The 15985-nt window shown below is 40.0% G+C and overlaps 1 protein-coding gene across 1 annotated transcript in view; it reads left to right on the forward strand.

The window, feature by feature from the left end:
* The window catches only part of CCDC158 (coiled-coil domain containing 158), a 52538-nt gene that overhangs the window by 35401 nt on the left and 1152 nt on the right, over positions 1–15985 (forward strand). The window contains exons 17-21 of the mRNA XM_018576176.1: positions 1922–2014; positions 4538–4684; positions 5009–5111; positions 8112–8282; positions 11222–11323. Of these exons, the coding sequence (XP_018431678.1) occupies positions 1922–2014; positions 4538–4684; positions 5009–5111; positions 8112–8282; positions 11222–11323 (616 nt within the window). The remainder of the gene's footprint in view (positions 1–1921; positions 2015–4537; positions 4685–5008; positions 5112–8111; positions 8283–11221; positions 11324–15985) is intronic.

The raw sequence follows: 15985 nt of genomic DNA on the forward strand, positions 1-15985 counted from the left end.
GGGGTTAGAGTAGGGAGGGGGAAGGGGAGAAGTGCGGCCATGAGTAGGGTGGAAGAGAATCCTGTATCCTCAATCCGCTTCAGGTGACTAAATCCTATCAGAGCATGAGGTATTCAGGGGATCGCATAAACTCCATCCAGGGGAGCCATGTACTAGAGAACTTAGCGTTGTTGTGTTTGAGGGAGCTCGTTAGGTCCTCCATGAGGTAAATATCATGCATGCGGTCCAAGACCTGTCTGACCTGTGGAGGTTCGGGTTTCTTCCAGAGAGCCGGGACGCATGCCCGGGCCGCATTGACTATGTGTCTAATGAGTGAGCGTGAGTACGCACGTATCGGGATGGTGTTGTAAAGCAGAAGAAAGAAGGCAGGGTCTCGAGGAATCTGAAGCGTGCACTCCGTCCCAGAACTGCCAGAGCACCGGGCAGGCCCAGAAAATGTGAAGCATGCCCATCACAGGTCCGCCACGTCCGGAAATAATGTGTGCGGTGTGCGGTACCATCTGGTTACGATTTTGTATCCTGACTCCTGATATCTATTGCTGATAGAGGAGCGGTAAGAAAGAGTCACATGTACTTTAAGGCCTCATGCACACTTGCCAGCTGTGTTTAAGCAGAAGAGAAGTTATCTGGTAAGTATAAACAACTTTATGCTTCCCAGATGACTTTTTCATGTGTTTAGTTGTTGTTGGTCTTAGGTTTACACACGTTTAGGTGCGTTTATAGGTGTGTAAAACCAGGCTAAATATACCTGGAACACAGAAAATCCTAGTTTGGGTAAATGCTTCTAGACTGAATGCACTTAGATGCTGCTGGACGTCTAAAGGTGCCCATACACCTTACGATTATCGTACGATAATCGTATGTGATTGACTTTTCGTACGACAATCGTAAGGTGTGAATGTAGTGCCCAAACGTCAGTACTGTACAATCGTACGACTTTTGACGGTCAAGCATGTTGGAAAACTTTGGTCGATCGTACGATTTTCGCATGGTTGGTGGCGTTTCTGTCCGTCAAAAGTCGTACGATTAACACTGCTCATGCGCAAACGAAAATACGTGCGGTCTATTACCGCAATTTGTCCAGGTGTTTTTTTTTTTTTAACTACCACTGATTGAACCTTGCGATAATCGGGGCAGGATGGGGCCACCGTACAACTATCATACGACATTTCGATCATCGGACGAAAATTTGCGGACGATAATCGCAAGGTGTATGGGCACCTTAAGTGTGCATTCAGTCATAGAAAAGCATTACATGAGTTCAGGTGTATTTAGAAATGAGCTCCAAACGCACCTGAACTTATGTTTCTTCAATGTAGTGTGCATGAGGCCTTAGTTGTGATCATAATTTCTTCTAACAGGGTTATTCACAAAAGGGTGAAGAGTTTGGAGAAGGCAGGAGAAGTGAACAATCTAGGACAACATAGCTGGACAAGTGAGCTAAATGGGAGAATTTTTCAAATCGGCTATGTTGGCCTAGATTGTTCACGTCTCCTGTCTTCTCCAAACTCTTCACCCTTTTGGGAATAACCCTGTCAGTGTTTCGTAAACCCCCAAAACTGCAATGTGCCCTCAGCTCTAAGCCTTGACGCATTGTGTGATGTAGGGCATTATGCCAGAGCTCCAACTTGAAGCTCAAATTGAGACAAGACTGCTGAATGAACCCGGGTTCGGAGGCTTCTGGACTGCTTAGAAGAAGCTGTCATTTAACTGCAGTTTCTTAGCCATTTATGTACCTGTATTAGTTGTATTTTTTTTCTGTGACAGACTCACTTTCATATTGGTTCAAAAAGTATAGTCCATAGACTATGTTCCTCAGCAGGGAATATACATCCTGCTTTTATTTTAAAAATGATGGACTGTCATTTGGTAATAATAGATCTAGCTGAATTTCTTTTCAATTGTCTCCTATTTTCTGCAGACTTTGTTGCAGCTCTCTGAATGTCAAGCAGTAATCCAGCGCTTAGAGCAAGAAATAACGGTCTTGAAATTACAGCACACACTGGACTTAAAGGCATGTAAAATGGAGCTACTGTTAATCCAGGACTTTTTTTTGGCCTTTACCTTTAAGCCCTCATTCACACTGTAATCGGCCCGCATGTACAGCTCCGTGCTGCGTGCAGGGCCGTACCAAGCAGTTCCCGGGAAGGACAGGTGCTACGCGTGATTAGTACGCAGCCCCCGCCCTGCTCTATGGGACTACGCGGCCATAAGCCCCCCTACGCTCACCCATCCTGCACATCCGTGCGGGTGGGTGTACTCGTACGCTGACAGGATGGATCCTGTCTGCGTCTGAGCTGGAAAACACGCACCCCTACGGACCTGCACTTCAGGTGAGCGTAGGGGGGTGTACGGCCGCGTAGTTCCATGGAGAAGGACCGGGGCTGCGTACTAATCACAGGCAGCACCTGTCCTTCCTGGGAGCTGCTCGATATGGCCCTGCACGCAGCATGTAGCTGTACGTGTGGGCCGATTACAGTGTGAATGAAGGCTAAACTGCAATGTTTTTGGTATAGACATCTGGGTTGGTATTCCTTAGTCTGGGGGACCTTCAGTATGCAACTTTTATTTTATTGATGCTTATATGAGTATATTTTATTATTTGTTGGTTTGAGAGGTACTCCACAAAAATGGTGAATGGTGCCTAATATTGACACATTGAGGGGAATTAATCAGAACTGGAGTAGACAGAATCTGAAGCAGTTATTTTGTGGGTTAAATTGTCCCTAATAATAACAGAATGACACTGTCAGTGATTGTTATATTTATATTCAATAACAACTTCACAGCACTCGGTGGCAGCCAAACTCATAACCAATAATCTATCACCACCAGTTCACCAGTTGACACTGCAGTCAATAGCTAGTTTTGTCTTAAATGTATAATGTTAATAAAGTTTATAATGAAAAAAAAAACCTCCAGATCTCTGGTCACACCTTCTGATCTGCATAGTTACTGCAATGTGCCAGCATTTAGCAGGCCTGTTCTGTTGTTGGCGGTTTTAGAGGATATCCATTTCCGCCTAAAGTTTGATGACAGGCTTTTCAGATGTGGCCAAAGATCTGGAGGTTTTTCATCATATTCAAAAGTACCAACACTGATCTTGTATACAAGATTTCTCAGCACCTGCATCTGTGTTCTTCTGGGCTGTCAGACTGCAATAATAGTACTCCAGCAGCTGCGCTTCAAGGTACAGGTATATTGACATGAACTTAAACACGCATCGGGAATGGAGGACCAATATTTCTGAAGGTCTTTAAACACTTGTGTCACAGCCACTGGCTCTCTCACAGTAACAACAGCCCTCTTGTGGCACTCACTCTCTTCCTAGCTCTTAGTCTCTTCCAAGATGCTCATTTAGCACAGACAGATGAGATTGGAGCCTCAATCTCACTGTAACTGCCATCTCTTTTCTCCTCTTTTTTTAGGAAGGTTAATTCTAGTACAAAGTGTGGAACATGATATGGAGCCGTCGCATTATAGCAACCCAGTCTAGAAATAGCCGCACTCCAAAGGTCTTCACCAAAATTGTAAATTTTGATGGAGTAAATATGTACTGTTTGTTCCTTCCTATGTGTGCTCAATCTCTAATGTGTTTCACCATTCTGGGTTACTCCTAGAGATATGAGTAAGCCGGAATGGTGAAACGCGTTAGAGTTGAGCACACATGGCAATGAACAAACAGTATGCATTTGATCCATAAATAAAGATTTTTTATCTTCGGTGAAGGTTGTTGGAGTGTGACTATTTCTAGATCGGGTTGCTAAGAGCAATGGCGCACTTGTTTGCCCAAAAGTGGGATGCAGTTCTGGAATGTGAGCAGTGTTTACCGTGGATTACCACGGCCTTATAGCAACTAAAATAGAAGGTCAACATGGAGTAACTTCAATTTATTAAAGAATACTAAAAACAACATCCAAGTTTAAATGCAAGCTCCAACGTGTCTGAAATGTTTTTTTGATTGTCTTCATGAGAGACACCTATAGCTTGAAGTGGCTGAAGTGCAGCTGCTGATGTACTTGTTGTTCCTCATATGTTTTATGACCTTTATAATTGGAGGTCAAAAACTAGATGATCAGTGCTGACTGGTGGTGGTGAAGTAGTCTTTAGGATCTAGGCTGCTACTGAACACTCGGAAGGTTCTATTGGAAGCAAGAATTGTGGACTGTCCTTTTTATTACCGTGCTTGTGTACATGGCCATCCATACCTTATTGTTTTAGATACTTATGTATGCAGCCTAATTGCATTGCCTGTATAACTTGTAGTGTGACAGGCCCTACGTGTGTGCTGTAGGATCGTTGCAGGCAGCCCACCCTCCGCTAACTTTGCAATTCTTATAAGTAATGCCCACTTTAGGCGTACCGGCGATGGCGGTCACAGCACACTTCAAACCGCTTTTATTAAGGTCACGTGCACTAGATATTAATGACCACAAATATATTTTTTTACAGTATATTTATATATATATATAGACCAATACACGCACAGAAACATTTTTGTGCATACTCTGTACTCATTGTTTTGTTTTCTGTATAGGAGCTTAGAGGTCCATTTTCAAATCAGATTCTTGTCAAACCAAGGCATGAAATAGCTTCAGAATCTTTCCTTCAACCTTGTGATGTTCCTGTACATGAATATGATTCACCGATCAAATCTTGCCCTAAAGTCTTCATGTTTACACAGGTAACAGAGTTTTGCTGTTCAATAATCTCTGTAGACAAGTGCTTTGTACTGTAGTGAGCAACGTGCGTGTTGTATCTATGCTGCTGCAATATTAGTGCTCATTTTCCCAAAGGTAGACCTTAATATGAATCAATATTATATGCATATGAAAACATGCAGATCTTTACACAGCAGTTCAATTCTAACCTTATTCAGATCAACTGTATAATTTTGCCCAAATGGAGGAATCGCCAAGGGTAGGGGCTCATGTACCTGGTAAACCTTTTTCTTTTTACAGTGGCATTGTCGATCTATTTCCTTAAGTCTTGTTGCTTACTGTTTCAGCCATCTGTTAATTTTAACATAGTGGAACCCTCTGAGAAAGCAATAAATCTTTCAGACTGCTTACGTTGTGCACCCTTTAAAGATGAGGGACCTCTGAAACTGAGTATGAAAACTGACCATACATCAACCCATACTTACAAGTAAGAATAAATAACTCTCTGTAATTGAATCCTTTCTTTTTCAGACTTCATTGCTAGACCTGCTTTTTATGAAGGCTTAGCATGGCTGTAGTGCATTCTCTTTTGGATTTGTCTAGATTTTGACAGAAGCACTGAACATTTAGCTGAATCTGTATTTTATATCTTGCTCACAGCTTAACTTTATAAAAGGCTTTAAAGTCTATGTCAACTTTTGCAGGCACATTGGGATAACATCTACTTTAGATTTGCATGATCCCATTCACATAGCATCATTTAAACAACTATTTAGAATTGCTGCTTATCGTTTTACTTGCTCTTGTCTCAAATCTGTAACTGAAGTTTTCCCATTTTACATAATGTTAAGAAGGGAACTGGGGAGTTAATGTTTACAATACTTAACCGTGTCTGCACTGTGCTGACATTCACATTGTCAGTTGAAAAACGAGATTTGAACACTCTTTTTCCTATCAAAGGGTTAAAGATCTCAAGCCTTGAGCAGTGATTTGCATGCTAATGCGCTTTATCTCAGTGTGTGCCCAGTTTGTCCCCCCACTACACTTTCATTTTGAGATTGTTCAGAGAAGCTTGCAGCGTGGCTGAAGGCCTGCTCCAAAAAAAACAACTAGAAAGGTTAAGAAATATGTTTTTACAATAAATGTTTTACAGTACTGTACACTCTGCATTCAGCAGACACGAGAAAGAATCTGCCTAATCCTGGTTCATAGGGAATGATAGCCAGTATGAAGCAGACTAGCCTCGTTGTCCACATCAAAACTCAGAGGGACATTTGAAGTAGACGTTTGAAGGCTGTAAACACTGCTCTAAGACTGTGTAGCATAGCAAGGCTATTCTGGAGGTCATCTGGAACCAAATTATTGCTTAATAGGCAGTCCTTCTCTGCTTCAGCATAGACCATGTTTTAGGTGCAAATTAAAACTATTCTTAAAAAACTGAATGACCTGAATATATTTTAATAAAATGTTACCTAACTTTACATAATCTGCTTTTTAGGGAGCCATTAACTTTGCACACAACTGATCTTGAAGATAACATTTGTTCCTTATCACCTATTACCTCTGGTAAGTTTAGATATGGATTTACATTATTTTTTGTCTAATTTATACAGTGACATTGCAATTTCTCTACTTTGAGAGGTGGGGTAGTCGATTGTCCTTAACAGAATTATGTTAATAGATAAAATTTGTATTTTATAGTCTATGTGTCATTCAAAGTCCCTTTAGTTTCATGTAGCGTATCTGTGTGATGGGCTATTATGGACTTTTAAGACCATCTGCAACCAAAACTATTTTTTTTTAGTTATTGATAGATTTTAAGAAAAGTAAATACTTCTAAGTTTTGGCTTAAATTAAAGTTTATCTAAACCCAAGAATAAAAATATAATATAGTGCAGGTTACCAGCCCTTAGATGATGGATGCATTAGTTTTCTATTCTCAGGCTTTCTTTCCTTTATTTGACATAGCGATCCTGCCAGCAACACACTTCTTGTCCTAGGGTGACAACGTTCACTCACTATACTGTATCTATATAGGTGCCATTTTATCACGATAGGACAGACATACAGAACACCTCCCCTTCTACTTTTTCTCTATAATATTGGGGGGAGGTGACCTGTATTTGTGAGAACAATGCAGTATAGGCAGGGAGCACAGAAAGTTATCAGCGCACTAGAGTTCTGGCAGGATCTATAGGTTTTTTTTTTTACCTATCTAACAAATAACACTTTCAGTGTTTTATATATATATATATATATATGTATATATATATATATATATATATCAATCAGACCAAAAGAAAGCAAATAAGATGTTTATTGTTAGGGTTTACATACAGATCAGTTGTATTCTATGATGTTTCTCCGACTGGATTAGGGAGTGAATAGTGGTTGACGAATCAGTGTATGGGAAAGGGGGGCTGTCATATCATGATGTACTTGGGTTTGATATAAAAATTGGTCCTCACGCATTCTCACTAACTCTGGCATTAAACTATTACAGAATAAAAGGAAGCAAATAACGTTCTTTAAGTTTTGGATAGAGTAGGAAGCATTAGAACCCCTGTCAATTTATTTTGTGCCAAAGACGTCTAAGAGGGGAATTCCCCCCAAATTTTCCTTTCACTTCCTGCTGCATCTATGGGACAGGAAATGAAGAGGACATTTTCCCAATGGAGCACTGACAACAAATAAAGTGACAGGGATTTTTGCACGTTTCTGCTCTATCAAAAACAAAAAGTAGATATAAAACATTAATGTATAAATGTATACAATAAAGTATAATTCAATACTCATAAAAAGCAACTGTGTTCGTTTTTGCGTAATCATGTAGCCAAACAGAGACTGTCCACCTCTTTTTATGTTATGTAGTGCTTTGTCTGTTCAGCACTTAGTAATGAATTTCAACCTCAGCCTGAATCTGACAGGGGTTGTAACCTTCCCCTAAAACTAAAGAAAATCATTTTTATTTCTGTCTGTGTTACTGTTGGTTCCCATCACTTCCTGTCTGGTTAAATGTCAACAGAACAGGAAGAGAGGGTAAGTTTCTCTAACAACGCTCCACATATCAGTTGAAACCTGACAGGTGTTCTAACTTTTTCCCACTCTTGCCTTGGCTTAACGTTATAATCATCATGGCTGCAGCTTTAAACAAATTCCCATTTCCCTTATTTCTATTTGCTCTTCTCATCAAAGTCTCAGACTTCAGATGCCACAAAAACTCATAGGACTGGGCAGTTTTTACATTTTATGCCATTCCTCGAATCTTAAAAAATAAAAATGCCCATGTATGTTTCTAGCTCACAGCAGTCACCCAGGATAGTTAGATGGCGTTCACATTATGCTGATAATGAATGCTTGCTCAGTCTTTAGATATGTTATGTTCAGTGAAATTGGGTTCTCTTTATGTCTTATAATTGTATCTTTATTTTTATGAACACCACATTTTAGCGAGCCCCTGTTATACCTCATCTCTTAAGGAGAATTACAAAAACCATGAAATTCAACCTAGGTCTCCAGTGTATTCATTGCTGACAGCTCCAACCAGCCATACTGATATCTTTGAGACACTGAACAGAAATCACTTCCTGGAAACCATCTACAGCGATAACTTTGAACATGGTATGTACATTTTATGTGAATATTACACTTGTTATACTTTCTAATTTGATTTACAGTACAAAGCCCTTGTGAAAATGCCCAGTATTGGCACTTATACCAATAGAGTTTTTGCTATTTATCTCCCATTGGGGAGATTTCCCTTCACTGCCTGCCCTAGAAAAGCCACAGGAAGTCAGAGGAAATCTTATTTTAGAAAGGTGCCACCAGAACAGATGTCCCAATTGGAAGCCTTGTAGTGGGTTTAGCACTTGCTTTAGGACTAGGGTGGGGATTAATTTTAGCCTAAAATGAGGGCTACCTATGGTAAAGGATTAGGACATGGTATAGGATTAGTGTAATGGCTAAAATTACTATCTTAGAAAGAATGATGGTTTTAGTGTGAAAAATGAAACCATAAAGTATTTCCATGTTTTTATTTTTGTTCTTTATTAGCACAGTAGACAGGCACATGTAAATATAATACCACAATATTATATCACCATATTATATTTAAATATACAACTTTAAAGTTGAGTACTAAGTAAATATTAAACAGTTATACAGTTATATATTTATTAAAAGGTCATAAAATATATTTTAAATGCAGAAAGTGTAAGAACGTCAATATTTATTTATAACAGCATCATTAAACCTATTTATGCTCAGTGGTCATTGATGCGTAGATGCCCAGACCAAATTTAACAGCATCAGTTAACATTAATTAACCAGAACATAGCTGTATAACTAATTTTCCCACATTTTTTAAGGATATACTGTCTGCTTTAAATGTTATTGTAGACTGACAAATAGACAAAAATGTAAAAAATATATATTTTAAATTGTAATGATTTTTTTTAAATACTGCAACCATTACAGTATTAAACAAAGACAAGCTGCACTGTGTGACAGCTATCATAGCATGCAGTGATACATTTCAAAGGGGGGATTATTACGATTGAAGAGTGGTTAATTTTGGATAAAGTGGACAATGGTTAAAACTAGTGATGCACCGATACCGATAACTGTATCAGGGCCGATACTGGGCATTTTCATTAGAATACCGATATTCAAGAGAGAAGTGTCCTAGTGCCACACCCCGGATATAATCAAACATACAAACTAGAAGACCTCCAGCTGTAATCAGATGGACGCCACAAACCAATGAAGGGGCTTTTTAGGCATCAAATGACCTTCAAAATTACATTAAAATAACAAAGCTTTATTAGAAACAGTAAAATCCATAAAACACATTACAAGGTCTTATTGGCCTCAGGAAAGTCCATCCTATTACATGTATGTAGGGAGTAGGACCTGTAGGATGGTGGTCATACAGTCCTTAGTTGGGTCATATGATGGTCTGCACTGTAGAATGTTGCTAAGCGTTTTGCCACCTTTGTGGCTTTTTTGGGAGAGAAAAGTTCAAACTGCTATAAGATAAGCAAACTACATTGAATATACAATTCAGTGCATCTAATATATTGTGTACAATAAACATGAATACCAGCAATAGTTTACTGCAAATTGATATAATCACATGCCGGGTGTTGCATCAAAACAGATCCCCATACAAATGGGCAAGAACTTGGAGCCTGAACCTTCAGCTTCCCCCAGAAGGACCGTAGGAGGGACGTAACAGCAGAGAGGGACCACATTAGTAACAACATTTCCTAATTAAAAAAATAATAAAATCATAAGTGTCCGTAAACACCTTGGGTGTGTACATATACCAATGTATACATCTACTGTAGGTAAACCTATAATACTTAGCAAATCACAGCGCTATATGAAAAATGTGTATGACACAAACATAAATATATTTTGCATGCTGCCAGATCCCATCTCGGAGGCTACAAGGAGCTCCCATAGAATTCCATATAGTAACCAGCAAGCGCTATGGAATTAAAAACATATACGCCAAATAAAAGCATACCTCTCTCTGTTGCTGCAGATGCGTGTAAGGTGAGGCTTTCCACAAGTAAATGAACGGTCCCACTCCTTATAAGCAGTCCCCACTCATCACCCGGATGGCACAACCCGAATCAGCTGTGTTATGGCGCCCGGGTGAAGTGGACTACGCGTGCGTAACCAAACAGTGTACGCACACTACAAGCCGCACAACAGGAGCAAAGGGGACGGGCACAGTATTATTATTATTATTATACAAAAATGCAACTTTGCCTGTTTAGGCAAGAATCCTAGCACCGGCCCTGTATACACACATATACTTTTTACGTTCAACCTGGGGGCTGAATGAAGAAAATATAACAGATTCCTCCATCAACACTTACGAGCATGGATGTACAAATCCTCCGCTGTTTCTACTGTATTATGACATCGGCCACTGGCCGTTGTCAAAATACCCAAACAGAGCCTACAGTTAACTGACTACTTGCGCCGTTCGGCTAAGAACTTTCCAATGTGCTCCTTCCATCTTCCTTTCACCAGCACTCAAAAATGCAACGAAAATATTGATTATTGAAAATAACGTCACATAGGTCAAAATAGACAATGTGTCGCGGCCCTGCAGGTTCCCTCCCTCATACCGATACAGTAACTAACCGGCAACAAGTATGCCTTACAGGAGAGTTTAGACCTACAGATTTCACTATAGCTCTGTTCTGTTTTTCACTGCGTATTAGCTATTTAACTTTCACCTGTCATTTAATTATTCATCCAGGTGAGTACATTAAAGGTGAGTACATTAAAGATATGAGAACCTGATAAGGATTTACAATTGGGCAAGACTGAGAAAAGTAATATTATAATAGTATTAGCAACACAATAGTCTCAACTTACAAGTGATTGTGGGCATTACAACAGCTTTGTTCCTGTAGATGGTTATCGTCATCCAATAATCTTTTCCTAATGTGATGCATTTTATCAGATTTCAATTTACAAATTAAGGAATTTACTTGTAAAAATACAGGTGTCAACTCTGATTCCTGAAACTTTATTTATAGGTGAACAGTGTAAAGAACTTACAAATAGTACCTGCCAGATACTCCAGCACAGACTGGAATGCTTACAAACCATTGCTGAGGATCTGCAGATGAAAAATAAAGGTAAGCAGAAATACTAGTGTTGTGGTACAGTATGTGTATACATATTTAGGTATAAGAACCTTTAGAAAAATCAGGCAGACCATAGAACTCACAGTCACAGTTCAGCCTTGTTTTAGTAGGCAGGGTTCACACAGCAAAAAAAATAGCCCCAATCTTAGAAAGTGAAGTCTCAAACTTCAAGGAAAAGATAATACTAGAATAAGTGTTGTACACTGGAACTAAGGACTAATTATAGGGATGCACCAAAATTTTGTCCGGTTGAAAATGGCAGTTTTGGCAAAATGCTGAAAGTACCATGACGGACGAAAATGTGGGCGAAAATTCAGTGCATCCCTAAGTTCTCTACTCCCCGCTGGATGTCTGTGTGTCTGTGTCAGTGGCGGACCTAATAACCAAAGGGCCCTGGTGCAAGATTTTATCTTGGGCCCCCCTCCCAAGACAGAGGGGGGGCGGGAGCGGATCACACTGGCATCTGCCCCCCTCCCCCAGCAAGAATGTTTGACCTATTCTGGGTGAGATTACGTTAAAATGTGTGGCATAAATAGATTATAATAGGGAACATTACAGTGTAATATTCCCCATTATAATCCACTTGTCTGATAACATTAATTAGCATTTCACAACTATTATATTGTAGCCCCTCCCCCCCCCTCGCGCTCGGACTTACCCAGCCAGAGGACCGCATGCCAGGGAGTTTCGATTTGAGCAGTGCAGGGGGCGGGGCTTGTGACACACACACGCCTCCTGTGACTCACCTCACCGTGCACTGCCAAAAAAAATGGATCGGACCCCACTGAGGCTGTGGGGGAGCCCAGGACCGGACCCCACTGCCCGGCACCGGCTGCACCGGCGGTAGTTCCGCCACTGGTCTGTGTGTCTTCTGATGCAGTGGCTGGCACCCAGCGGGGAGGTGAGAAGCTTTCAGGAGGCCAAGTGGTGTGGGGTGGTGACAGTTGTCATTGTTACAGAAGGCTTAGCTCTCCTCCCGCACCTCCTCCGCCTCCTGTGATCAGTGAGTGGAGGAGAGCGCTGTGATCTGTCACAAGAGGCGGAGCTCTCCTCCCACACCTCCAGGCTCCACCTCCTGTGACAGCCGATTCAGGATGGAGAGCGGTATACAATCAGCTGATCGTTGAATGTTTGTAAATAACTGGACATAGTATGCTTACTATGTCCCAGTTATGAATGAATGGGAAGTGCTCTACATTAATTCATGTTCATTCATGATTGTGTACATAGTAAACACACACTATATCCACGAGTTATGAATGGACAGGAACATCAGTATTAGGGATGCACCGATAGCGGTATTTTGGTACCGAGTACGAGTACCGATAAATTTTTTTCGGTACTCGCCGATACCACTTAACGAGTAACGGAAGTCCCATTCAGGAAGCCAGGTGGCGTGTAATGACTCGACACCTGGCTTCCTGATTAGCCGGGAAGCCGGGCAGCGTGTAAAGAGTCGCCACCCGGCTTCCCGAGTAACAAAAAAGTCCCCTCTTACCTTAGTATGTGCAGCCTGTCATCCCCCGGGGCCTCTCCAGCAAGAACGCGGCCTTCGTCCGGTACCCAGCCGCAGCCGTCTAGCCAGCCAATCAGGAAGCCGGGCGCCGTGCAATGACGCGACGCCCTGCTTTCTGATTGGCCACGAGGCCGGCTCCATGCTCTCTTGTCATCTGATGACGAGGGAGCATGAAGCTGATTGGTTGCCATGCACAGCTGCTCCAGATTTTGTCTGCTCCAGTTTTGATAAATTCCCTTCAATATATTTGTGCTCTTAATGCAGGCTGTTTATTTTACCAGCCTCTTTCCAAAATTGTATTTTCTATGTAAACAAGCAGAAAACAAAAAGAAAATCAAATAAATAGTAACATGAATGTTTTACTTAGAAAAAAACGATAACGTGTCCATTCCTAAAAGATTTAGAATCTGAAGACCCAACTGCAGCCGCCATGGAAGCCAAGAGCAGGCCATTATTTAAATAGACGCATCTTGCTATAGCATTAAGTAATAAGTCAATTCAAATTCGAATGTACTTGGGCAAAAGATTTTATTTAGTGCACGTGATCCCAGGACATGGAAAGGGCGTTGTTGAATTCAGAAGACCTATTCATGTTTGACATCAGCTTTTTCTTTTCTTTTTCTTTTATTTTTAGAAATGTCGTTGATGATTGGAAATCATGAAAACAAATGCTAATACAGCAAGAGCTGAAAATCATTGATGAAACCAATGCACTTTACTAAGTTTAAATGCCTTTTTCAAATCATGGTATGAATGGCCAACTGCAGTTTCTGAGAATAGTGAAAGAATTTCAAAAACATTTGGATGTTTCTGACATTGTACATGATAATTATGACTGTAACGGTTGGCTGAACTTAAGGCCTGAAATAGCTGTACTGTTTTTTGATTGATTGTTATAAATTACTGCATACCATTGGTCTTTACACTGTACTATTAAATATGCCCAATTATTGTATCTGAGCTCATTGTTATACTGCATGTCATATGCAAAATGTTTGTATGTACAGCTTTTAAATGGATGTGATTAGGGATGCACCGATACCAAGTACTGGACTCGGTACAAGTACAAGTAGAGATACTTTTCCAGCTCCAAGACTAGACTAGAGAAAAATTGAAAAGTTAGGAGGCAGCTGTCATTTGTAAGGAGCCCACGGAGCTCCTGGGATTTGTTCATCTCTGTTTTAATGTATGATTTTGTTTTTATAAATATAAATAAAGGGATGCACCGATACCGATAAGTACTGATACGTGTCCATGTACTCACAGATACAAGTACTAATACATTTTGGTTTATTGTCATGTGACAGTTTTTCTAAAACAATACAGACTAATGATTTCAGGACCGTGGTGGAGCGCCAGAGCCCAGTCACAGCTGCAACCGCTGCAACCCTGGTAGTTCTCATGAAAATGCCAAGTATTGGCGCTGGTATCTGAAAAGTATCGGTGCATCCCTAGATGTGATCAAAATGTACACACTGTAAAATACAAAAACTTTAGTATTTAAATGCAATTCTTGTTATTTCTTTGTTTGTGGTAGGGAGGTTTGTCCAAAGTTAAACTATTTTCCTTTATTAGCTCTGTTTTCCTCTATTTATCTGTTTAAATGTAATCTAATAACCCAATGCACTGACACTCAAATATGGCTTCCATGAGCCTCCTTTCTACGTGCTGCGGAGCACAGACAAACTCTAAATACAAAATGCTGTGGTTATATGGAAGATTTAGAATTATTTACATCAGCAGATACTCTAGCCTGGCTTATATTCTACTGTCCCTAATACTGTCACATAAGCACACATGCATATATGAACCATAGGACTGGTTTGGCATAAGACAAATAACCTAAAAATTTGTAATTGGGTGTGGAGGAAATGTACCAACTCCATCCAGGTCCAATATATGAAGGGAATGAAAAACAAGATCCAGTTTCTGCAAGAATACCTACTGTGCTGTCAAAATTAATTAGCCGGTATAAGGAAAACCATGCTTTGGATGATGAGGGCAGTAGCTAATCAGTGATGCCGTACTAATCAATATGAAATGTAATCCAAAAAAATGTAATCCAAATATACAGGATGGATGTCCTATGCCCCGACCATTCCTCCTACTGTCATTTTCCCCATCACTCTTGCCGGCAATTCCCTGTACCCTCTCACTGCAGCCACTGCTATGTAAAATGGAGCTTCTGAACAGCGTTCAGACTACTTTTCAGAAGGCTAATTGAGAAATACAATGCGGGGACATTATTGTTACATTGTATTTCCTTTGGTTTATTATTATGATGTCAGTTAAAGCAACCTTGCAAGTGGGGGAAAAAAAAATGTCAACGTAGTTTGTTCCTATTTAACCCCTTGTTAACCCGAATTACTCATTCTCCCCTATGTTCTGATTTTTTTTCATTGACATTTTTTTTAACCGCTAATGTTTTAACTTTTTCCCCATTTTTATTTGTTTGGGTTTTTTTTAGTGTGGCATTACAATAAGCAAAAAATGCCTTTATTTTGTTTATAAATAAACTTTTGCAATGCTTTTTACCAAATTTGTAATTTTATTGTCATTATAAACAGAACAAATTATATATTTTGAAAAAAAACTAACATTCATCAAAGTATAAAAAAGTGTATTTTTTTTATTTGTTTTGTATTACCTTGATACCTTAAAGTGACATTAAACCCTCAGATTTTTTAACATAAAACAATACTGTAATGTGTGCCTTACTGTAATCCATGGTAGTTTCCCTTCTCTTTGCTGCTCTTCCTTTTAAATCCTCATGTCTTCTCATGCTTGGGGAGAACTTCCCTTTGCAGCTGAGTGCCTCTTCCTGTAGTGCTGGCTCAGGTTGCAAAGCTACACACAGGCACTATGTATCCATTTCAGAGACAAGGCAGTCTGCTGCAAAACAGAAGCTCTGCCCAGCATGAGAACAGATAGAGATTTAAAAGGAAGAGCAGCAAAGAGAAGGGAAACAACCATGGATTACAGCAAGGCACACATTACAGTATTGTTTTATGTTAAAAAATCTGAGGGTTTAATGTCAGTTTAATGGAGTTATCACCAAGAATCCGGCTTATAATAGAAATGTAAAAATGAGTGTGGTCCATAAGCAGGTACGAGAGCTGAAGTGGTTAAATTTCACA

This window comes from Nanorana parkeri, unplaced genomic scaffold, assembly GCF_000935625.1.
Source record: "Nanorana parkeri isolate BGI_ZX_2015 unplaced genomic scaffold, ASM93562v1 scaffold59, whole genome shotgun sequence".
In the NCBI taxonomy this organism is placed as follows: Eukaryota; Metazoa; Chordata; class Amphibia; order Anura; family Dicroglossidae; genus Nanorana; species Nanorana parkeri.